The sequence below is a fragment of the Cetorhinus maximus genome, chromosome 3 (genome assembly GCF_964194155.1).
Source record: "Cetorhinus maximus chromosome 3, sCetMax3.hap1.1, whole genome shotgun sequence".
NCBI lineage: Eukaryota > Metazoa > Chordata > Chondrichthyes > Lamniformes > Cetorhinidae > Cetorhinus > Cetorhinus maximus.
Window position 1 is genome coordinate 24,653,089 of NC_135881.1, and position 25,031 is coordinate 24,678,119.

At 43.0% G+C, this 25,031-nt stretch overlaps 1 protein-coding gene across 1 annotated transcript; it reads left to right on the plus strand.

Moving 5' to 3' along the window:
* The first annotated feature begins 5,981 nt into the window (after positions 1-5,981).
* insig1 (insulin induced gene 1) lies at positions 5,982-23,036 on the plus strand. Its single transcript, XM_078537049.1, has 6 exons — positions 5,982-6,114; positions 6,655-7,036; positions 9,258-9,382; positions 12,909-13,075; positions 14,491-14,590; positions 22,036-23,036. Exons 2-6 carry the CDS (start codon positions 6,709-6,711, stop codon positions 22,087-22,089), a joined length of 774 nt encoding a protein of 257 aa, XP_078393175.1. The 5' UTR covers positions 5,982-6,114; positions 6,655-6,708; the 3' UTR covers positions 22,090-23,036.
* The last annotated feature ends 1,995 nt before the right edge of the window (positions 23,037-25,031 follow it).

Here is a 25,031-nt window from a genome sequence, read left to right on the forward strand (position 1 = left end):
TTTTTTTATATCTTCATCTCCCTGAGGCAGGTATCTCCCCCACACAAGCATTGCTGCAGCGTGCATTTCACACTGGGCGGGCCTTAATTGGTCCTCCAGCGTGAAATCGCGGTCAGGCCCCCCGATCGCGGGTGGCGGTCGCTCCCACCTGCCCCCACCGAGCCTGCCCGATGAGGGAAAAATTTTGCCCATGGTTGAAGATAAGTAGAATCAGAACAGACCATGGTATCTTTCCTCACTGTTTTCAAATCCCCATTCACATGTGCCTAATTTCACCCCCACAGTCATACAAAAAATGACAGAAAGGAGATCTTCTGGTTCATCCTGCCTGCCCAGTACTGTTGTGATGTTTTATGCATCACAATACATACACTTGCCACTCTACCCAGAGCCACGTAATCTCCTGGGAGAGACAAATAATCAAACAACCCCAAGCCATTAAGAGAGGAAGAATCAAGAAAATTTCTCTGGATGATCACAACTGATTCATTTTACACAGTACTACATTACCTCCCCTTTCTCCAAATACACCACTGCACTACCATAACTAAAAGTAATTTATTGAGCAGAGTTCCACACTTTTGAAAAGCCTCGATCAGGACACTAACCATATCATGAGAGACTACCACAGAGGCAAAGTAAGAGCCTTATCCTCATAAAAACAATCCCTCTCTACCCACCGCACTTTGCCTCTTCTTCTCTCGAAGTTCTGTCTAATTTGTCATTACTTCCAATCACGTTAAATTGTACACTAGCCTCTGGCGCCTCAGTAGTTCTTACTTTGTAATTTCTGGTTAAAATGATTTAAATTGTTCAGCAATGATGCACTGTGGATAAGAAGGTTGGCTGCAGCTATCAAAAATTAATGTTCAAAGTGCACAATTACTGGTCCAGGACAAACAATGAATGAAAGTCATTGATCAAGTTCCCAAAATCCGTGGTGAAAATACATCCTTCCCATTGTCTATCAAAAACAAGGCCATCTCAGCAATCAATAACATGGTCCTCTAAACTGTGACAAAATATACTGAACATCATAATTTTTGATTTCCTCCTTAAAAATATAAGAGCATAATAGGAGCAGGAGTAGACTATACAGCCCCTCAAGCCTGCTCCGCCATACGTTACCATCACGGCTGATCTTAAGCTTCACCTCCATTTTCACACTTGCTCCCTAAGTCCCCTGATTCCCTGAGAGACCAAAAATCTGTCTATCTCAGTCGTAAATATATTCAATGATGCAGCATCCACAGTCCTCTGAGTTAGAGGATTACAAAGTTTCACAACCCTTTTGAGTCAAGTAACTTTGCCTCATTTCAATCCTAAATGACAATCCTTTATCCTGCAATTCTATGCCCATGTTCTAGATTTCCCAGCCAGAAAAAAACAACCACTCAGCGTCTACCCTATCAAGCCCCTTCAGAAACTTGAATGTTTCAATGAGATCACCTCTCAATCTTCTAAACTTGAAAGAATATAGGCACCAATTTATTCGACCTCTCAAAATAGGACAACCCTCTCATCCCAAGGACAAATCTAGTACCACCTCCAACGCAAGCATATCCTTCCTTAAATATGGAGACCAAAACTGCTTCCAGTATTCCAGGTGTGGTCTCACCAAACTCTTGTAGCATTGTGGCAAGACTCCCTTGCCCTTGTACTCCAATCCTCTTGCAATAAAAGCCAACATGCCATTTGCTTTCCTAATTGCTTGCAGCTGTACCTGCAAACTAACTTTCTCTGTTCCTTGTAGGAAGACATCCAATTCTCTCTGAACATCAACATTTAAAAGTTACACGTCTTTTTTAAAATATTCTGTTTTTCTACCCTTATGACCAGAGTGAATAACCTCACACTTCCCAACATTATACACCATCCACTATCTTGTCCATTCACTTAATCTATCTCTTTGTGTCTCTTTGTGTCCTCCTCACAGTTTACATTCCCACCCAGGTTTCTATCAGCAAACTTAGATAAATTACTCTCTTGTCTCTTTGTCTAAGTTATTCATGTCGATTGTAAATAGCTGACGCCCCAGCACCGATCCTTGCAATACTCCACCAGTCGCAGCTTGCCAATTTGAAAATGCCACATTTGTCCCTACTCTTTGCTTCCTGCCCAATAACCAATCATCTATCCATGCTAATGTATTGTCCCCCAGCTCCATGAGCTCTTTATCTTGTGTATTAACATTTTGTGTGGCACCTTATCGAATGCCTTTTGGAAATCCAGGTATATTACATCTATTGGTTCCCTTCTATCTACCCTACTCGTTACAACCTCAAAAAAACTCCAATTTATTTTTAAAATATGATTCCCCTTTCATAAAACCATGTTGACTCTTTCTGATCATACCATGATTTTCTAAGTGCATTGTTAAGACTTCCTCAGTAATAGATTCCAGCACTTTTCTGATGACTGATATCAGGCCAACTGGCCTTAGTACCCTTCTTTCTCACTCCCTCCTTTCTTGAATAGTGGTGTTACATTTGTTAACTTCCAATCCATTGGGACCATTCTAGAATCTAGGAATTTTTGCAAAATCGTAACTAGCGAATCCACAATCTCTGCAGCTATCATTAGAGCCTAAGGATATAGGGCATCAGGTCCTGGAGATTTGTTGGATTTTAGCCTCTTAAGTTTCTCCAGTACTTTTTCACTGCTGTAAATTAATTATTTTAATTTCCTCACTCTTATTAGCTCTTAGGTTACCCTCTATTTCTGGTATTTAACACAAACATAATTCCTCCTTTACCTATGTTTTTGATCCCTGCTTGTCTACAACCCTCGAAGAATTCCACTGTCCTCCAACTCTAACCTCTCATGCATTCCCCACTCTCTTCCCCCTGCACTATCATTGGCAACTATGCGTTCAGGTAGCTAGGCCTGAAGCTCTGGGATTCCTTTCTTAAACCTCTCTGCCTCTCTATCACTCTCCTCCTTTAAGACCCTGCTTAAAACCTACCTCTGACCAAACACTTACTCACCCATCCTAGTATATTCTTTTTTGGCCCTGTGCCAATTTTTATTTGATTTCTCTCCTGCCAAGTGCTTTGAAGCATTTTCCTCTGTGAAATGTGCTGTGTAAATATAAGTTGTTGTAGCTACATTATAACAATGACCACACTGCAAAATGCTTAATTGGCTGAAAAGCCTTTGGACTGTCCAAATGCAAATTCATTCTTTTCTTTCTAGGTAGATAAGCAGGGAGAGAGAGGCAGACAGATAGACAGATAATGGGATTATGGCAGTTGATGAAAAAAACTAATCAGTAACCGGAGCCTAAAGTTTGTAGACAGGGTGTATACATCATGGAAAATTATTTTAAAAATAATTAAAATATGTGCATAGGTAAGAATGTGGAACTCACTGCTGCAGGGAGCAATTGAGATAAATGGTACAGGTCCATTTAAGAGCAAGCTAGATGAGTATATGAGGAGAAGGAAATAGAGGGTTATGTTGATAGAGTTAGTTGAAGAAGGATGGCCGGAGGAAGTGAAGCATAATTGTCAGCAAGCTGGGTCCAATGGCCTCTTTCTGTGCTCCATATTATCCGCAATTCTATGTAATTGCAAACTCAAGGGTGAAACTGATGTACATTTATGGAGCACTTTCCCCTACATTAAGGGCCATGGGCATAAGTTACCACCATATTTCTGCAATTCTGACTGATTTCCAAGTAGAAGGATGCTCTGAGGGCAGTGCATTGATTAGCGAAAGCAGCATGGCTCCTTATTTAACTCCCTGGAGAAAATGACTTTTTTTTTTGACACCGAGTAGTGAGTTTGAATAAAATCTTATAAAGCCCAAGTGATATTTTAATGCTATGTTCTCTAATATTCCAGTCCCCTTTTACATTTGAAATAACTCAAGCAGAATTATTTTGTGATAAGACAGGAATTTCCAAATCTGGGTTATTTTGGATTTGCAAGCATGAGGCATTGAACGTGTGCAGCTACCAATGGGGCACAGTCCTTCACTCACAGAGTGCCTGATCTCAGACATGTCGCTGTGAGATCACGTGCACCAACTAGAAGCCTAAAGGCTTCTTTACATAGAATTAGAGTACAGAAACAGGCTCTACTAGTTTATACTACGCATGAGCCTCCTCCCATTCCCACTATTTAAAGTCAGCTTGAGTATTCTCCCTGACTCATTCTAACATATTTCCAACTGCTACTTTCACAGTGGCATGAGAACGGGTAACGCAGTTACACTCACAATCAAAGTGAGTACGGGGAGAGGAAACCAGTACAAAAACATGAATAAAACTCCTTTTACCCAAAACATTTTTATTTAAAAATAACATTATATCAAATTTACAGTGCAGAAACACACCATTCGGTCCAACAGCTCTATGCTGGCATTGTACATGTAAATGCCTTTTGCCCTCAGAGGGGGATCAATTGCTGGCCCAGTATGGCAAGGCGATTGGAGGTAAAACAACTGGATCCATTGAAAAATGACTGGACGTTGTCATGGGAAGTTTGTAGAATTAATCTTCTGGGAGGGTGGGACCAAATGGGTTGAAGAAGGGCTTTCTTCATACAAGCTGATCTTGCAGTCTTTTCAAGGTTAGTGGTATATGAGGCAGTACTTATGGGATGCTGTAGTCAAGAACAGGGATCCGAGCCAATTTCCCTTTTTTCTAACAGGTGTGAGTGAAGGTGGGAGGAATTAGGGAGGGGTGGAAGGGAATGAGGACAATTCTAACGCCCCTACTACTTCAAACTCCACACAGGTCCTGCCTGAAATTGGGGAATTTCCTGTGGCTCTGGAAGATGTCCCAATCAGGAAGTCACAAGGTTACATTAACTCTGGGGGGGAGTCACCAAATTTTGTTGCACAATCACGTCCAGTGGATTATAACACAACAACAACTTGCATTTATACAGCACCTTTAACAGAGGAAGATATCACAAGCTGCTTTGCAGGAATGATGTCAGACACAACCTGACACTGAGCCACAAAAGAATAGAGCAGTTGACCAAAAGGCGCCAGAATTAGAGGGACAGTTGTAGGGCTGGGGGAGAGCAATGGAGTGGCAGACCATGGGGGGATTTAAACATGAGGATGAGAACTTTAAATTTGAGGTGTCACTGGACTGGCAACCCAATGTAGGCCAGCGAGCAAAGGGCTGATGGGAGAACGGGACTTGCTGTGAGGTAGGATAAGGGCAGCAGAGTGTTGGATGGGCTCCAGTTGATGAAGGGTGCAAGATGGGAAGCTAGCCAGGAGACCACTGGAATAGTCGAGCCTGGGGTTTTATACAAAGGAATGGATGGGGCTTCAGTGGCAGATGGCTGAGGCGGGGTGGAGCTGGGTGATGTTTACACGGGTGGAAGTAGGCAGTCTTGGTGATGGAGAACATATGGGGTTGGAAGCTCAGCTGAGGGTCAGTGTGGTTCAGCCTCAGGCAAAGAATATAATACTCTCCTTGACTGCCACTCTTTTTATGCCTTGATAGCTTCTTCTTTCTGTCCTTCTCGTTTTGTGTGCGCGCGCGCACGCCTCAATATTTCGTGCTCTTCCTTTCTGATTACTTCCCCGGTCTGTTCCTTGTATGATAATGTGCTTGCGTTTGCTGCTTTCATTCTCTGCCTCTATAGCCCTGCACTTCTCTTCTACTCTCTACCTGCCTCTCACATTCCCTGGCTACCTGTAATTCAGTCAGTCTCTCTACCCTGTCAATTAGTCCCTCTGGCTATGTCTTACCAGCCTTTTAATCTCTTTTGCCTGCACTTTGCTCTCATTCTTTCTCTCTCTATGTGAAAAAACGAGCGAAGCACGGTTGATGGTGCGCGCATCTGGTGATGCTATGACGGAGAGGTGTGGTTTGGCTTCCACTTCCTCTTTCTGTGCGAAGGGACGGTACACTTTAGTGGTGTGTCCTGAACGTCATATGGGCCGTCAAGCTGCGATTGGCTCCACTGGGCTCACCAGACAGATTGTTTTGACCGCTTGCCTGTCTGCGCCGTATGAATAGTCCCCGTGCAGGATGTGACCTAATAATTTAACATACAATGTGGTGCAGCTAGCAACAGAAAAGCCTCGCCAGCACAAAGTTCTCCCTTTTGCAGAAAGGCTGACATTAATGGTGCTGATACCTGGACGGTAAGGTGTTCCCTTTGTTTCGCTCGGTCAGATTTCACTGCAATGGGTTCAGTGCTCGGTTTCTCTGGGCGAGCTGGTCACACTGGAACACTCCAGCCCCAAACTCTGAAGTGAACAGTAAAAGTGGGCATTTATTTTTTTGTTTGCTTTTGGGGGGACGGATCGTGTAAGAGTGTTCGCCTGGAAACCTTTACCTCTGTCGAGGTTTCAGATTGTGCTACTTACTCCCTTAAGTGTAAGACCAGAATGATGGCAAAGATTGTCGTCAGGCTAGAAAGCGAAACTAAGATGTCAAGTGGCATCTGTTCGTTTTGCTATTGGGGTTGGACCGGTTAAACCATCCCCAGTACATAACTTACAAATACATAGATTGTCATTCACATTTGTCTGACATTTGGGATATCATACTGCCCTATTGGTTTTGCTCCATTAATCATTTCACAAAGTTTGGGACTTGGTTAAGCTCTCGTGTTCTGTTTCAGTGTCACCCCAGTGAAGTCACTTCCATTGTGACTTATTCCTTTGCTCTTCATCCTGCAGGGCCACGGATGTACCGCCAATTTAGTGCAATACCGAGAAATCTCCCCGTACCAAATGTCAAGGATTGAAGAGGCTTGTTGGTCGTGCAGTTGTACCCGGGTACGTCCATCGGAAAGCAACGGCACGCTGCTGGTGGCAAAAGTTCACGAAATGATGACCATCGTCAGCTCGATCCTAGGCAGTGCCTACTGCTCCCTGGTCAGCGGGCACACCATGAACTTACTGCGGCGGGGGTTGGTGCTCTTCACTGTGGGAGTCTTTCTGGCTCTGGTTTTAAATCTGCTGCAGATCCAGAGGCACGTTACCCTGTTCCCCGAAGAGGTCATTGCCACAATCTTTTCTTCTGCCTGGTGGGTGCCACCTTGCTGTGGCACAGCTGCAGGTGAGGATGTGCTTGTGTGTATACTGGGAGGGAGGAAACTCTTGAGAACAATATGCCATATGTAGTTTAGCCGGACTTTTACCATTTTTGACACTGTGAAGCTGTTCAGGAGAGTGACATATTGCACCGATTTAACCTTGATGGTAAAAAGGGTACTTTCAATTTCAACAAGGTGTGCCCTGTCTTGTCATTGCTAATGTTGAGCATTATCTAATTACCTGGTGTATTAGTAAAATATGTTTCCCTCAATAAATGGAGATTAGGATTGAATTTGATACCTGGACGGTAAGATGTTGCATTTGTCTATTTGAGGGAAACATTTTATTACTCTGATGAAAATCTAGAAAAACAGCTCTTGGGTTTTAATTGCTCCTTTTTTTCATTCCAAGCCAATCCTATATTGTTGTCAAGCGGAGATGCATTTAACAGTTGCTCACCAAATTTAATGAATTGCAAATACTACAGCAGTTAAATTCGGCCCATCGTGTCTGAATCATGAACTGTTAATAGATCCCTAATAGTGAGAACAAAGACATTTTATCATATGCACTCTTGCAAAGTTTTGCCATTGCTCGCAGCTCAAACTTTTTTATTCCCAAACGCAGTAACTTGGGGCATTATCAAACCTTCTATGTTGTTAGGCCTTAAAGCCCCGAATCTTTCAGAAAATGTAAATTCACTTTGGGATGAAACTTGCAGCGGTGTGCAGCTCCGAGCCCCTGGCAACATGTGGGGTTTCAGCAAGAATCCCAAAAACCCTTTTCCAACCCCCGAAATCTCCCCGCGCCCCACACAACAAAGCCTGGAGAGTAAAATTGGATTTTCTTTTTTTTTTTGGAAATGCTGAAGTTTTTGGAATCTTTTGAAAAGAGTGGACACATTTATTTTTAAAACAAGCACTTGAGCCAGTTAACATTTAAGTAAAAACTCATTGCATTCGGGGAAAGTGCTTACTTTTTTTTTTGCGATGAGTTGAACAGAAGATTTACGTGGCCCCATTGAATGGGGCATTACTCTGGTGTTTGCCAGCTGTTTTCCTGTCCCAGGATCTGCTCTGAGGTTTTCGCGCCACGTGTCGCTGAATTTGCATGAAATTGCAACGGCGGTGGAAGGTGGGGGGGGGGGGGGGGAGGAGCCAGCCCTGCGGCGCAGAGCCGCCTTCTGATTGGCCCGGCTGGGAACTGGTGAGCTAGAATGTTTGCTCCTGATTGGTTGCTATGAGCAACATGCCACCGCGCTTTTAAAAAAAAAGGCAGAATGAAAACAAGGAAATGAGGTGGCAGGATGCTGAAGGAGGGTTGCAGGCTGTCCGGGGAGTTTGTAATGCTGTGTAGTATTTAATCTATTAAACTTCACACACCCCTCCTCCCTTTCTCTTTCAACTGCTGGTAGCATTCTGTCTGCTTTTGAAACGGGCTCAGCTTCTCAGCCCCATAGCAAAGGGAATAATCTGAAATAAAGGTCGGATTTGCATTGATGAAGCATATTTCTTCACCTCCTTGCCTATTTTCAGCCAACTTTGCCAGGAAGGGAGAAGGTGAACTCGATTCACCTGCGTCTTTAGTCTTAGCATTTCCAATATTTGCAGATAACAGTGGGAAAACTTGGTAGAGTTTGTACAGCAGCTATACCAGCAATCATTTCAACCCATCTGTGGAGTGAGCTGTTTGGGGTTAACACTGTCACTGAAACACTCCCCACACAGCCACTGCTGTTGGCCATATCTCATCGAATGGCTGAACAAGCTCGAGGGGCCGAATGACCTACCCCTGTTCCTAATTTCAATAGAGCTTCTAGAGTAACATCTTACTCAATGTGTTAAAGTGGAGTTTAGCAGAAAAATGATATGACACTGGTTTTCTATTCTATTTTCTACAAAGGAATGGAAAATAATGGAATTACACAATAGGCCAATTAGCATTTGAAATAGGTTAACATTGGAGAAAAGGCTCGTCCCTAAACATTGACCTTTTCTGTCTGGTGCTGATTATCCTGTTTTTCAACCAGCATATTGATTTTTTGTTTTGTTTTGTTCCTTTAGTAATAATTGTACATGTCTAAATATTCATTCATCTCTCTTACCCATCTAAAGAGTGAATATTTTACCTTACAGAAATCTGTAAGCAGTTTATTAAATCCATGACAACTAGCTTTAAAGAATAACCTTCTGCATGGTCTTTGTTTAATGGTCCTAACTTCTTAACATCTAATCTTCATTCAGCTGTCGTGGGTCTGCTGTACCCCTGCATTGACAGTCATCTTGGAGAGCCTCACAAGTTCAAAAGAGAATGGGCAAGTGTCATGAGATGTGTAGCAGTCTTCGTTGGCATCAATCACGCGAGTGCTGTATCCTTCCAATCGCTAACAAGATGAATTCCAGCAAGAATTGTTTGTTTGTTTTTCCTAAAAATTATTATTAATGTTTGTGTAACTGCCAAATGGACCATGTTGCTACACTTTCTTATGTAAGGTGGTGTCTTACTTTTGAATAAGGACAAGAAAAACATTTGAGAGGGAATTTGTATCTCTCTTCTGCCTTCTGAAGAACCTGGACACCCAGGCTTACTAACAGGGAGATCAGAGTGGGTGAGGGTAAGATTTGCCTATAGGTGAGTGACTTGTCAGGGAAAACTGACCCCTCCATGTCAAGAAACACAGTATATAAAACAATAACAAGCCATAAAATTAAGGGAATTGCGAATACCTGGCTGTGATTATGTGGCCGTACTCTTATCGAGGGGTTCATTATCTGCAAGGGTAAAATGTGTTTCCGAGCTATCATCCAAATCCTGAAATATTCCAGTATTGAAATCATTCCAAGCTGTTAGCATATTTATAAAAATACAATGTAGATTCTGGGTTTTGTCAGATTTTGGGTCTTTTCCCTCCCCCACTTTCCCTATCCCCCCAACAACAATAACCTCCAAACAACACCACATTGTCAAAGTCATGATGTGCACGCTTGATGATTAAGACTGTAATTTTAATTCTTGAAATACTTCATATTCATTAACTCTGAATTCCCCACCTAAATCTCTTTGACTTGTTAACACTCTCTTTCCCAACCATTAAAAGCATGCCTAGAATTTCCTTCTTTGACTTTTGATCGTCTTACTTCATAATGTATCAGCTTGGCTCAATAGTATCCCTCTTGCCTCTTGAGTCAGAAAGTTGTGGGTTAAAGCCGCATTGCTAAAACTTAAGCACATGATCAAGGTTGGCACTTCTCTGCCATCTTGAAGTGCACAGCATTATCAGAGGTTCAATCTTTTGGATGCTACATTAAAATGAGGACCTACTTGTTCATGTGAGGGTAAAAGATCCCGTGGAACTATTCTGAGAGTAGGGAGTAGTGGTGTTCAGACCAATATTTATCTTTCCACCAACAACAACGTGCATTTATATAACACCTTTAATATAGTAAAACATCCTAAGGCACTTCAAATGAATGTTATCAAACAGCATTTGGCAACTAGCCAATATTTGAATGGATGACCAAAAACTTGGTGAAAGATTAACTAATAAATTGAACTGAACTAAAAGATTGAACTGACTGAGTCACTAATCTAATCTGATGTATTTGGGATCTGGCTGTAAAATGCTTTGAGATAGCATGACAGGCTGTGCATAAATACAAGCTCTTTACTTCCCACGTGCATAGTGTAAGTGTCCTGGGAGCACGCTGAAGGCACTACTTAAATTCAAGTTGTTTTCGTTAAATTCCATTGGCTGGTTTGTTCCATGATTTCTGGAAAATGCTACAAGAATAATGTAGTGTGATCCACATGACTTTGCTGTTAATTTGACTTACGCCATCAGATTATGATAACGTCCAGTCCATTTCCACTGCTGTCAGTCAAGTTCCTGCTATGTAATTACTGTTGCCAACTCTCCCTCCAGTCAGATTAAGTGTACTAGGGGTGATAGAAACAAACAAAATATGAAATAACCATCTCAGGAATGTCAAGAATCTTTTTTTATACAAAGCAAAGGTTCTGACCTTGGAAAATAATTAAAATTAAATTAAAACTGTCAGCAGCTAGAAGTAAAAGACAGCTTATCTGATCCTGATTTCCCAGTAGCTCATCAATTGAAGTTTCTTATACCCTCATCCCTTTTTTGATCTTCTAATCAACTCCAGCCAAGCTCATCTATCTTTTGGATGCTTTGGATTCAACAGTTTGGTAATCTTACTTTTGTTTTCCTATAGGATTCTCCCATTGATATTCCCTTGTATTTTCATTCCATTTTGAAGCCGCAGTTGACTCACCATTTGACCTCCAAAGCCTAATTCTAACCTTTGTGTAGTTGACAGCACCTTTTTCCACCATTTTAATGTGTTTTCCTGGTTGCAAAAGCCCCCAGTAGTTTCCCCTTTGTGAAACTAAAGAGCTGATTTGATCTTTTCCCTTTTATTCACTTCCTTCCCTTGGCCCAACCATTGGTTTAGTCAGCCCTATATACAGGTCTTTCCCACCAACCCTCTGTTGTTTGCACAGGGTCTTTTGGGGAACAGACATAGGTACCTTAATACTGCATTAAGAATTTTTAAAATCTATTTAAACATTTTTTAAGAAGTTGGGTGCAAAATGAATGAAAATCAGCAAGGGGTGGTAAAGGGTCGGATCCAAAAACAGATTTTATTTTGTGTGTCATTTAAAGTCAAAAAGACAAGCAAAAGAAAGTGAGAATCTTGCATTTACAAAGAAACTTTCATGTCCTCAGGACATCCGAAAGCACTTTACAGTCATTGAGGTACTTTTGAAGGATAGTCACTGTTAGAATGCAGAAAACACAACAGGCAAATTGTGTAGAGCAAGCTCCCACACAAACAGCAATGTGATAGTGACCAGATAACCTCTTTTAGTTATATTGATTGAGAGACAAACATTGATCGGGATGCTGGGGAGAACTCCCCCCACTCATCTTTGAATAGAGCCATGGGATCTTTTATATCCACCTGAGAGGCTAAACAGGCTTAACGTCTCACCTGAAAGACGGCACCTCTGACAGTGAAGCACCCCCTCAGAACTGCACTGGACTGGCAGCCTAGATTTTATACTCTTTCGAGTTATCAACAGTCACAGATTGCAACTCTTTGAGTACAATCACAGTTCTTGGTTTTTCCAGGAGTGGGACATGAACCCACAACCCTCTGATTCAAAGGCGCGGGTGCTATGAACTGAACCACAGCTGACACCTCTAGCCTAGATTTTATGTTGGAGTGAACGTAATGATAAAGGTGTTAATGCTAATTATATTCTTAAGATACACAGGTGAAGGGCGTTGTTTAATTAAGTACCTTGAGCACTTAGAAAGAGACGCTAGGACACTAGGTTAGTACATAGAAGACAGCTAGATGTAGTACTGCGTTCTGTAAATAATCAACTGTCAAGAAAAGAAGTTGCATCCAGTTTCATGCTTGGGCTTGGGATCACATTAACAAAAGGAACTGTCAAACAAAATGATAACCTACAATTATTGTGGCAGAAGTATGCTAAAAGGCCATAGATTTTCACTACAGGCAAAAGTGAAAATTACTACCCCTGAGTATTTGTTAGTGGAAATAGATTAAAAGCTGATTTTAATGATCACCAACTATAGTCCCAATTCTCCAACCTTTTCTGGCCCTACGGTACAGCTCCTAAAGTGACACATTTTATGTCATCACAAGAATCACTCAATTGATTGCAAGTCTTGCAGCTTCTTGTTAACTGTTTGTCCTCATACATAACCTATTGAAAAGTTGGTCATCCTGTATTTAACTGCAGTTTGGTAGATGCGGTTTGCATTATTAGATGTCTTGTGGATCTGTTTCTTTTTTATAATTGAAGATCATTTATGGTTCTTTTCTTAACTCTTGTTTAATCAGAAATTAGATTTTGCCAATAACATGCAATTGTCCTTGACCCTGGCAGCCCTCTCACTGGGTCTGTGGTGGACTTTTGATCGCTCTAGAAGTGGATTTGGACTTGGCCTTACAATAGCCTTTGTAGCAACCTTGGTCACTCAACTTTTGGTGTATAATGGTGTTTACCAGTAAGTACAAAATTGTTGATTTGTGATTTTGACATTTGTCACCCTCTCATCACTTCCCTCCTTCCGGTCACTCCCCACACTCCCAGCATCCACGTTATCAGTGATGTACATAAGTTCAACAGGTATCTCCATGTTTATGGATATCTCCCGTGTTGTTAACTAGCCAGGAGTATGGCTTTGTACAGTGCCAAAAGGTACATACAGTATCCCAATATCAAGGCATTTATACTCCTTGCCTTGAGGGCAAGGTAGGGGTCAAGCACTGGGGGTCTCATTTGTCATTGAATGCCAATGACTGGTATTCAATATCTTGTCCTGTGTTGAACCTGCTCAGTACCCCATAGAAATGCTTTCAACTATTTTGGGGCCGTTTGTTGAAAGGCATATAACCATGATGTCTCACAGGTCGATGAGCTTTAGCACTAATTATAAAAATTACCGTGATCTTTTGCGGTACTTCTTTATGCTTGTGTTGAAGTTACAATATCCCTTGTTGTTTTCCTCCCATATTTAGTATTAAATTCACCCAGCCAGACTATCCACTTCTCCCCCTTCCCAGTTCCATTAGTTGGTATATAACATACCCACTCCCGCCAGGTGCTGTAGCAGCTGAGCATTAATGCCACATGAAGTCAGTCTACTCATTCGGCATATAGGTAGGCTATGGGTTCTTCTCTTAATTCCCACAAGATAAATTCACACGGTCGGCTATGCCACTTTGATGGGGGTGTGGGGGGATAGTAGGGTGTCGGGTGTTGTGAAGAGTGGAGATAGTGGTAGGCAGCTACTAAACCACAAGCCAGGTGCTTGGTCTCATGATGTGAGACATAAACTGGGAATGGCCAGTTGTTGAGTAAGCAATAGACAATGTGTGATGGAGCACTGAGCCACATAATAAAATGTTGGCAAAACCCTATGTTTGGCTCCGGGTCTCTGGTGAGTTAGATTGGCGGTGGTGCCATTACAATTAACCATCACTCAGTGTTCCTGTCCTTTGGTCACCATCTGGTAGCCTGATCTCCCCTTCCCCAGCGCATGTATTGAGTGCGGAGAGCTGTGATGTCTTCCACATTTATATATCCAGATTCACTTATGAAGGATGGGGTTGGGGGTGGAGATACTGAAATGTTGCCACAACCGGTGGGAGGAAAATGGAATAAAAGAAAACTACTAATCGCTGTTAAAATTGAAGCAAGTCAAAGTGACCGGTGATTGGTCACTCCCAGCAAGAGTGCTGCTTATAAGATCAGAGGCACACCCTGACAGACAGCACACCCCCGCTGTCCCTGTCCTGTGAGGCCTGTTCCTCAGGGCCGAGAATCACTCACCCCTGAAGGGTAAGAACATTGTTCAAGGTTCCATTAATCCAGCAATAATCCAAGGAATAAGGAAAGTCTGTTTTATTGTTGATCTAGGTACACCTCACCAGATTTCCTGTACATTCGCTCTTGGCTGCCCTGTATATTCTTCTCAGGAGGAGTGACTGTAGGAAACATAGGAAGACAACTGGCCATGGTAAGCTGTGTCTTTAAAACTGAGTCTGTTCGTTCTCATCTGTCCGGGTGACTGAAGTTTTTTTTCACCCCCTTGATTCTTTCCTGGGATGTGGCTGTCACTGGCAAGGCCAGCATTTATTGCCCATTCCTAAGTGCCCTTGAACTGAATAGGTTGCTAGGCCATTTTGGAGGGCAGTTAAGAGTCAACCACATTGCTGTGGGTCTGGAGTCACATGTAGGCCAGACCAGGTAAGGCAGCAGATTTCCTTCCCTAAAGGACATTAGTGAACCAGATGGGTTTTTACAACAATCAGTGAGTCTAGCTTTATCTTCCAGATTCATTAATTGAATATAAGTTCCATCGGCTGTCATGGTAGGATTTGAACTCATATCTCTAGAGCATTAGCCTGGGCCTCTGGATTAGTCGTCCAGTGACATTACCACTATGCCACTATCTCTGTTGATTTTTGTCTGATTTTATTCCTGTGAAGCACTTTAGAACATTTTACTCTGTTAACAGCAAAAGAAAAAAAAAAGACTTGAATTTGTTTGGCGCTTTTCACAACCACCAGACATCTCAGCCAGTGAAGTACTTTTTGAAGTGCTCTCACTGTTATAATGTAGGAAACATGGCAGCCAATTTGCACACAGCAAGCTCCCACAAACAGCAGTGTAATAATGACCAGATAATTTGTATTTTGTGATGTTGTTTGGGGGATAAATTTTGGCCTGGACACTGGAGATAACCGTGACCTTCTTCGAAGTAGTGCCATGGGATCTTTTACATCCACCTAAGCAAGTTGGTGTGGCCTCAGTTTAATGCATCATCTGAAAGACAGCACCCCATACAGTGCAGCACCCTCAGTACTGCATTGGAATGTCAACCTTGATTTTTGTGCTCAAGCCCTGGGGTGGAACTTGAACCTGGTTGTGATTCAGATGCAAGTGAGCTACCCACCGAGCCATGGCTGACACACTAAGCCCCCCAGAAATGTAAGTTGGTGTTGACTGTTTTTGTTAGGCAAGAGTATTAAGACTTACAGAACCAAAGTGGATAAATGAAGTTAAGATACAGATCAACTATGATCTAATTGCATGGCAGAAGAGGCACAGGGGGCTGAATGGCCTCCTCCTGTTCCTATATCTCTGAGTATACATGCACCTTGTATGCTATGTATGCTGCATCTAACTTCAATGTTTCTTACTTCATAGTGATGCTGTATTTAGTTTATAACATTGTTGCCATCGCCATTTTGCCAGCAGAGTATAATAACATCAAGGTGGCATGGACTGGGAGGAGAAACTTAGTAGATGGCTATCCCAGAAGTACAGCATCACCAGCAACCAATGTGAACGACCATCACTTGTGTTAGTGATGTATATAATTTTTCCAATCACACTCAGGGAGAGGTTACTATCCCCTTGTATCTTTGTTTTCCTGCTCTATGTGGGTCTTCCCTGAAACTACCTGAAATCACTGTTCTGTCCAGTTTTGGATTGCTGGGTCCATGTGAGTGTGGGGTGGGCGGGGGGAGGGGGTGCCTTTAGTCACGGGAGGCAATGCGGGGATGAGCCATGAAGGCCATTCAACCCATTGTGCTTGTGCTGGCTCTTTGAAATAGCTGCCTAGTTAGTCACTCCTCCCCTGATCTTTTCCTGTAGTCTTGCAAGCTTACCTTTTTCATGTGGGTACCTAACTTGACTTGAAAGGAGGCAACTGAGAGGAGACTTCATAGATAACGTGGTAAATTGTGCAAAAATGGTTAAACGTAACTAGTAGAACAAGAGGGATAAAGTTTCAAAGTAGCAAAAGCAAGTTTTGGATTAGTGTGAGGAAGATGACACAAAGAGTGATCATCGCCTTATCCTAGACTTCTCATGTGCGTGTAGGCAGCTGCCAGCTCAGCTCAGAAAATTCCAGGGAATGCACTGTTGAATGTCAGGCAACATTCCTTATCATGGATACATACTTGCAAAATTGCCCCTAAGAAGCTTAGGTGGATTGAAGGAGCCAAAATCCATGGAATCCTTCCATAAACATTGCGCTACTGTAATGTGAGAGACGGTCTATAGGTTTATCTGCATCATTGACTTAAAATACAACAAGTTGCATTTTTATAGCACCCTTCACAACTTCAGGATGTCCCAAATGGCTTGACAGTTGATGGTGTAATCTGGGGAATGCGACAGCCAAACCCACAAAAATCAATGAAATATATGATGGATATCTATGGTGGCATTGGATGAAGCATAAATTTTGGCCAGGACGCCAGGGCTAACTCCTCTGCTCGTCTTCAAAACAGTACACCCACCTAAGAGGGTAGACTTGGTTTAACGTCATATCCAAAAAGTACCCCAGCCAGTGTAGCACTCCCTGAGCACTGCACTCGAGTGACAGCCTTGATTTTGTGCTGAAGTCCCAGGGCAGAATTTAACATTCCCCCGCTGGCAAGTTTGTAGGGGGTGGGGCGGCCATAAAATTCTTCAAATGACCTTCCACTGGCCCCCCACCCACCCTGGCCTCTTTGCAGTTTTACGGTGGGACTGATGAGGCCTAGGCCGACCCCTTCCCACCCACCCCCGCCCTTAGTCCCATTGAGGCCCTTAAGTGGCCAGTTAATGACCACTTAAGGGTGATTTCCCGCCCAGCCTCAAATTTCGGGTTGGTAGGGGAGAGTTCAATGGGCAGGGGTGAAGCCTGATAAATGACCCTGCTCAGGCCTCAGGTAGGAAAGGAGGGGGACGCTTCCTTTCAACTTTGGGTGTCACCCCCCCCACCTCCCCTCCATCTCTCACTCAAAGGTCTGGGTCCTGCATGTGCCTCCTCCCCCACTAGCCTCTCCACCAACACCCATATCCCCTCATCCCCTTCCATCCTGAGACCCCCCGCAAAACTTACCAGGCCCTGGACTCCTGGGGCTTAGACTCTGGGCACTGCTCGCAGTCCCTTCCCTGTTCACTGCAGCTTCTGGGACTGGAGAGGTACCGGCCGGCAGCTTTCTGAGGCAAGACTTGCACCCGAGTAAGGGGCAGGACTCCTGCTTCCAGCCAGTCATCGCTCGTTGGAGCATTAAATGGCTGCCTGTATCGGCAGTGGTGTGTTCGCCACCGACTCCTCGGACTGGGGTAAGGGCGGGGGAGGGTCAGCCTAGGGCTCATCCATCCCACCGTAAAATTGCGGAGAGGTCAGGGTGGGTGGGAGGCCAGTGGGAAGGCCATGCAAAGAATTTTATGGCCGCCCTGCACCCCACCCCCTCCAAACTTGGCAGTCGGGGAATGTAAAATTCTGCCCTAGGACTTCAGCACAAAATAGAGGCTGCCATGCGATAGTGCTATCAGCTGAGCCACTGCTGACACTTGACAGGGCGAGTGGTCTCCCATGGCTTTGTTCTGAAGACCACCCCCAGATTGTAACCTGGCCCCCTAACGTCAGGGCTGACAGTCAGCCTTGCTTACATTGGATTCTTGACTTGTTTAAAAACAAATCCTCATTTAGAAATACACAGATTCAACTGTGCAACGAAAGTTCGAAATAAACTTGCTGACAAATGCCCAATTTATTTTTACCCAACATTTGTCAAAGGCATTGTACAGCAGCTTCCTGCCTGCCAATTGTGGAACTTGCTGAGTATAGCAATTGACAGTCATCCAAAGCAACTATTTTGTATTTTGATTTGGACAGGAAAATCAAGCTTTCGAAATAAAGTTTCAAAGTTCAATTGGAGCAGGGCCACTTGTCAAATGCTGGAGCTTCATACGGTTCTATTGCCACCGGCAGTGACCCGAAAATTCAGCCCAACGGGAGATCACATCGGAAGGGGAGAAGGGTATTTAGCCCCTCAAGCCTGTTCTGCCATTCGGCGAGACCATGTCCGGTCTGTGACCTAACTCCCTATCCCTAAATACCTTTGGATAAGAAAAATCTATCCATCTCAGGTTTAAAAACAACAACTCATGCAGCATCAGTTGTCATTTGCTGAAGAGAGTTCCAAACCTCTGCCACCTTTTGTGTGATGAAGTGTTTCCTAATGTCACATCTGAATTTTTACACTACGCCCCCTAGTCTTAGACTCCCAAATTAGCGGAAATCCTTCCAATCTGCCCTTTCTATTTGTTCCTCTTAATATCTTTTAAACTTCAATCGAATTACCCCTTAACCTTCTAAATCCTGGAGATTACAACCCTAGGTGGCTAATCTCTCCTTGTAATTGAACCCTTGGAGTCCAGGTATCCTTCTGGTAAATCTCCGCTGCATGCAAAGCCAATATATCCTTCCTCAGCTGTGGTGCTCACAGTGTTCCAGGTCTAACTAGGGCTTTGTATAGCTGAAGCATGACTTCTGTCTCCTTGTATTCTATTCATCTAGATATAAAGGCCAGCATTCCTTTAGCTTTTTGGATTACTTTCTGTACCTGTTCATGATATTTTACTGATATGTGCCCTTGGACTCACTGCCCCCACCCCCACCCCACCAGGAGATCTTATTTACTTTAATGAGACAGCGTATAGGAAGCCATGGCTATTTTCTTACTAGAATCTTATGCTCCCTGACTGCACATTTCGTGCTTCACACTATCGGACCAAAATAAATCCTTTCATATAACAGTAATAATGCTATTGAGGTGTCCGTAGCTTTAATACTGGAAGTTAAATTTCACACACGGATTTCAAAAGTTCCAAATACAGATTGAAAACATAATAATCGGGCAGAAGCAAAGCTGTCTGCCCTCCCGCCCCTCTCCATTCCCCCTTTCTTGTTCTAGCCATTGCTTTCATTTTTCAATCTTACCAGGGCTTCCCAAGCTTGGCCAATGCATTTTTCTGGGGGTATAGCTGAGCCAGAGGGATAGGAGTAGGCTATTCAGCCCCTCGAGCCTGCTCCGCCATTCAGTTAGATCACGGTTGATCAGAACCTGAGCTTCATTTACTCGCGTTTGATCCAGACCCTTAGCTAACAAAAAATGGAGCACTCTCAGACTTGAAAGCTCTCCTGTTATCCCAGCATGCACAGCCTTTTGGGGCAAAAAAGATTCAGATTTCAACGACACTTTGTGTGAACAATGTTTCCTGATTTCTCTCCTAACTGGACTTATTTTGATTTTAAGGCTTGCATTTATATAGCATCTCTCACAACGTCCCAAAACGCTTTACAGCCAATGAAGTACCTTTGAGGTGTAGTCACTGTTGTAGTGTAGGAAACACCACCCTCCCCTTCAATTTGTGCACAGCAAGCTCCCACAAACAGCAATTTGATAAGGACCCAATAATCTGTTCTTTGTGATGTTGATTGAGGGATAAATATTGGGCAGGACACTGGGGAAAACTCCTCCGCTGTTCTCCGAAATTGGGCCCAAGGATCTTTTATGTCCCTCTGGGAGGACAGATGGGAGTCTGGGTTTAATGTCCCACCCAGAAGACGGTATCTATAGCAGTGTAGCATTCCCTTAGTATCACATGAGAGCATCAGCTTAGTTTCTGGGCTGAAGTTTCTGGAATTGGGTTGGAACCCACAACCTTCCGACTCAGCGGGAAGAGTGCTACCAACTGAGCCACGGCTGGCACATATTGTGTTTTTGTTTCCCCCATCAGAAGAAATAGTTTCTCTGTATCTCCCCTTTCAAATTCTTTTTAAAAATGTAATCACAGGATCCCAGGTTGAATTCACTTTGTATTTATATAGCACTTTTAACACAATAAAATATCCCTAGGCAATTCACAGCAACATTATACGGCAACATTTGACACTGTGCTACACAAGGAGATATTAGGGCAGATGACCAAAAGTTTGGTCAAAGAGATAGGTTCTATGAAACGTCTTAAAGGAGGAAATTGAGGTAGAGGGGCGGAGAGGTTTAGGGAGGATATTCTAGAGGGTCTAGGTAACTGAAGGCAGAGCCTCCAATGGTGCAGCAATTAAAATTGGGGATTTTACTCAGCTTTCTGCATTGTCGCAGCTGCTGAGGACTCACAGGCAAGTTGGTTGGTTGTGTCTACACCCTCTCAGGTCCCATGAGGTACATGTGAGTGACCAGGTGTAACTTGCACCCACATTTTCCCCATCACCCCCTAATTTGAATGAATGGACTACACCAAATACTAGCAGGCTGCCTAATGTAGGGCTGATATTTTCCCGTGATCTTCTCTAAGCACAGCACAGAAAAAAAATACTGATAAACCTGAAAAAAACCTTCAATCTGAAAGCAAAATATTTTAACTTCAGATTTACAGAAGTTGCACTTTTAAGTTCCGAGGATAAAAGAGATTTTTTTTTTAACTAATGCGACACAAAGTACCTTGCTCGGTGTCGCCTTGCCTCAGTTGCGGGCACTTTTGCTTGAGTCGAGGTTCAGTCCAGTCATGTCAGTGTAGTACTGAGGAAGTGCTATACTGTTGGTGGGCCTGTCTCTCTGTTCAAGTGGATGTAATAGATCCCTCAGCACTATTTGAAGGGGAACAGGGGAGTCTCCCACTGCAACAATATTTATCCCCCAGCCAACATCACAACGACAGGTTAGCCATTCATCTCATTGGTCTTATTTTTATTCTTTCATGGGATGTGGGCATCGCAGGCAAGGGCAGCATTTGTTCCCCATCCCTAATTGCCCAGCCCTTGAACTGAATGGCTTGCTAGGCCATTTTGCTGGGGGTCTGGAGTCACATGTAGGCCAGACCAGTTAAGGATGGCAGATTTATTTCCCTGAAGGACATTCGTGAACCAAGTGGGTTTTTATGACAATCAACGATAGTTGTCATGGTCACCATGACTGAGACTAGCCATCATGCTGGTCTGTGTGCAAATTGGCTGCTGTGTTTGGGCCTATGAAACAAATTATTAAAATGCCTCAAAACTAACTGCTTAGCTGGGATGTGTTTTGGAGTGAACTGAAGGTGTGAAAGGTGCTATATAAATGCTTATTCTTGCTAGTAAAATCACAAACAGCTTCAGAAAGATAATTTTAAAAAATTATTTCATGGGATGTGAGGGTTGTTGGCAAGGCCAACATTTGGTACCCATCCCTTACTGACCTTGAAAAGGTGATGTTGAAATGGCTGATGGTAGTAAGAGGCGCTATATAAATGTAAGTCTTTATTTTTCAAGTGCATGATGGAGAAAGGAACTGAAGGATAGGTTGATGGGATGAGATGAAGGAAATGAAGTAGGAGGAGGCGGCTGTGGAGCATAAACACCGGTTGGGCTAAATGGCCTGTTTGTTGCTATATGTAATTATAAGCGTCAAATAGTAAAATTATAACACCAGAAAGTGGATAGAAATGGATGGGCTGTCAAGTGTATGAAAGGCTAGTGTTTCAGATCTCTGACCCTTCATCACATGTAGCCGGTCTGTCAACTTCAGACCAAGCTTTTTTTAATTTTTGTTTTATTTTGAAATGCTGAAGCCAGTTTGACCTAGCTTGGAACTGGTTTTTTTTTTGTCCTGATTAGCCTCTTTTCTCTTTTCACAGGGAGTCTCTGAAATCACACACAAGGATTGTCTTGATAAGATGCACAAGGACTGAGCAATTGTCAGTCGAAAGGAGTAATAATGGTGCCAATGTAGATGCTTCGTGTGGGAGTGCACTTATATACACCAGGCAGACCAGTAGGTGCTATATATGGTGGAGGATGCGATTACTGCATGATATTCATAAAAGGGAACATTTGCAATCTGTGATTGCCTTTGTACAATTGATCCATTTCTCAGCATTGAAGTTTTTTCTGTTGCAATCTGTACATACCGAGTCTACGAAATGTATTCATTTAGTCTGTGTATGAACTGCAATGCCATTACCCCTGTTGCTAGAGCAGACCTAAGTAGCAAGTATTATGTCTGCTTGATGGAAGTGCAATGTACCCAGTACCTGAGCCTTGTCGTTTATCTGTACCTTATTTATTTCCCCTTCTCAAAGTCATTTGTACCATGTACAGTGGGGTCTTCCATCTCTTTGTATAGCATGGTTATAAAATTGTAAACAAAGAGATGTTCTGTTTTTTTTTTCTCTCCAGCCTATTACTGCGAGTGACAGAGTTTAGCTGCCACAATCTATATATGTACAGTGGAAATTTATAATCCTAAGGAATGTGCGCAGTGCCGAACTGAAGAAAGTGAACTTTCTCTCTCTCAAGCTGGAACCCTCCACTTGAATCCATGCTGAGACAGTCACAGAGTGAAGGTGTGTTTCTCCTCTCAACCTTCGCAACGCAATAAGGCAGTGACAGAATAATTCCATTGCTTTGGACCACATCGGTTGTCACTGCTCCACCCTCAGAGTGAAGTGATTTTTATTTTTTTGTTTGTTTTTGCAGTGTTAGTGTTTCTGATCTGAACCAATCAGCATCTTTGCTCACCTGTTGAAAAGATGATTTATCTGATTTTGTAAGTCAAATGTACACATTCAGTTCAAATGTATTTGATTTTTTTTTCTCCCTTCACTGTTCTCAATAAAAATGTACAGTAATTGTCAAATGGTTGCATTTTCTAAAAAAATATATACAAAGGAGCAACTAAAAGTAATAGATCGTTGGAAAAATGTTGAGTGTTATGTTATTGTTGGCTTGAAAGCATTTTTTTCTCCATAACCGGGTTAACTGCTAGAATTTAGGCACCTTAAATTTACGTTATAGATATGCTTTCGAAAGTTGACATGCTCACACTTCTGTGTCAGAAGGTCATGAGTTCAAGGTGCACTCCAGAACTGGAACATTTAATCTGGACAAGGGTTTCTCAACCAAGGGTTCACAGCCACCCCCCGAGGGTCCACCAAAAATAACCAGTGAATGTTGGCCTTGCACAAGCCACCTACCCCAACCCCCACCCCCGCCATCGTTAACATATTTTGTAGCCTGAGTGGCACGACCATCCGATTCAGTTGGTGGTCGGTAATTGCGCTTTGCCGCTAAAGCAGGTTCGCATTAGTAACACGTCGCTGCATCCCTCAAACGAGGCTCAAGCTAGAGCCCAGCTCCAGCAGCAAGCTTCACATTAAATAAGTACAACGAAAGTAAGAAGGAACTGTTATAGCTGATTTTTGTGAAGTAAGAAACGCTTGAGTTGCGGGGGCGTCTGCAATTTTTAAAAGACGGGAAGTGGCAGGAGCAGTCCTCAGAAGTGAAAATGTTGAGAAGCCCTAATCTAGACCTACATTTCAGCACATTGTCAGAGGTGTCGTCAGATCAACTGAGACATTAAACTGAGACCCAGTCTGACTGTTCAGGTGGATATGAAAGCCCACGCGTCACTGTTCAAAGTTTTCTTGGTACCTGTATTCCGTCAGTCAAGATTAACTCGTCATTTGCCTTAAATAAAAACAAAAATTGCTGGAAAAGCTCAGCAGCATTGGCAGTGGAGAGAGAAACAGAGTTAACGTATGACTCTCCTTCAGAGCTCTGGCTGTTGCCGTATTGCAATTGGCTGAGTGCTGCCATATTGCGATTGGCTGACTGCTGCTCAGTGTTGTAATTGGCTGTGTGCTGCTCCAGGAAAAGCGGTTCCTTCTATTTTTGGTTGTCCCTTCCCCAAATTTCTTCCTCCTCCTGCCCCCCCCTCACCACCCCACCACCGACAGTGACAGAGTAACCATCAGCAACTAGGGTCACTGTTTAAAAATAAGTGGTTGCTAATTTAAGACAGAGATGAGGAGAATTTTTTTCTCTCAGAGGGTCATGAGTCTTTGGAACTCTTCCTCAAAAGGCAGTGGAAGCAGAGTCTTTAAATATTCTTAAGGCAAAGGTAGATAGATTCTTGGGTGAAAGGTTATCACGGGTAGGCAGGGAATGTGGGATTGAGGTTACAATCAGATCAGCCATGATCTTATTGAATGGCGGAGCAGGCTCGAGAGGCCTACTCCTGCTCATTTGTATGTTCCATCACTCTAATACCCTACCCAAATGACCATTCTTCATGAGTCTGGTCCTGTCCTTGCCCAGTACCAGAAACACGTTTGCTTGCTGCTGGAGAACTGGTAGTGATCGAGAGTCATTGATTTTTTTATTTCCATCTTCCAAGTGTATGGATCGGAGGACGGTTGTAGGTCCCATTACCAAGATCAATTAATCTTAGTGCATGTCAAAAGTGGCCCCATTGAGTCTGTCTGGATCAGTTCATACACCATTTGGACCATGGGGCACTCCAAGGCAATGCTTTTTTTTAATCTTGGTGTATTTTTATGTTTTCTTTGACATTTATGTTTATATATTTAAATTGTTGGTGTTATTTCATTTCCCTTTAGTTATGTTTTCTATTAAACCCCCTCTCAAATATTTTAAATCTTCTTAACCAGAAATAATTTTCATTTATTTACCATCTTTCACAGCCTCAGGATGTCCCAAAGCACCTTTCAGCCAATTGTGTTCTTTTTTACGCATGGTCACTGTTGTGATATGGAAACAGTACAATTTGTGCACAGCTAGATCCCACAAATAGCAAGGTGATAATGGCCAGATAATCTGTTAGGGCTAGAAA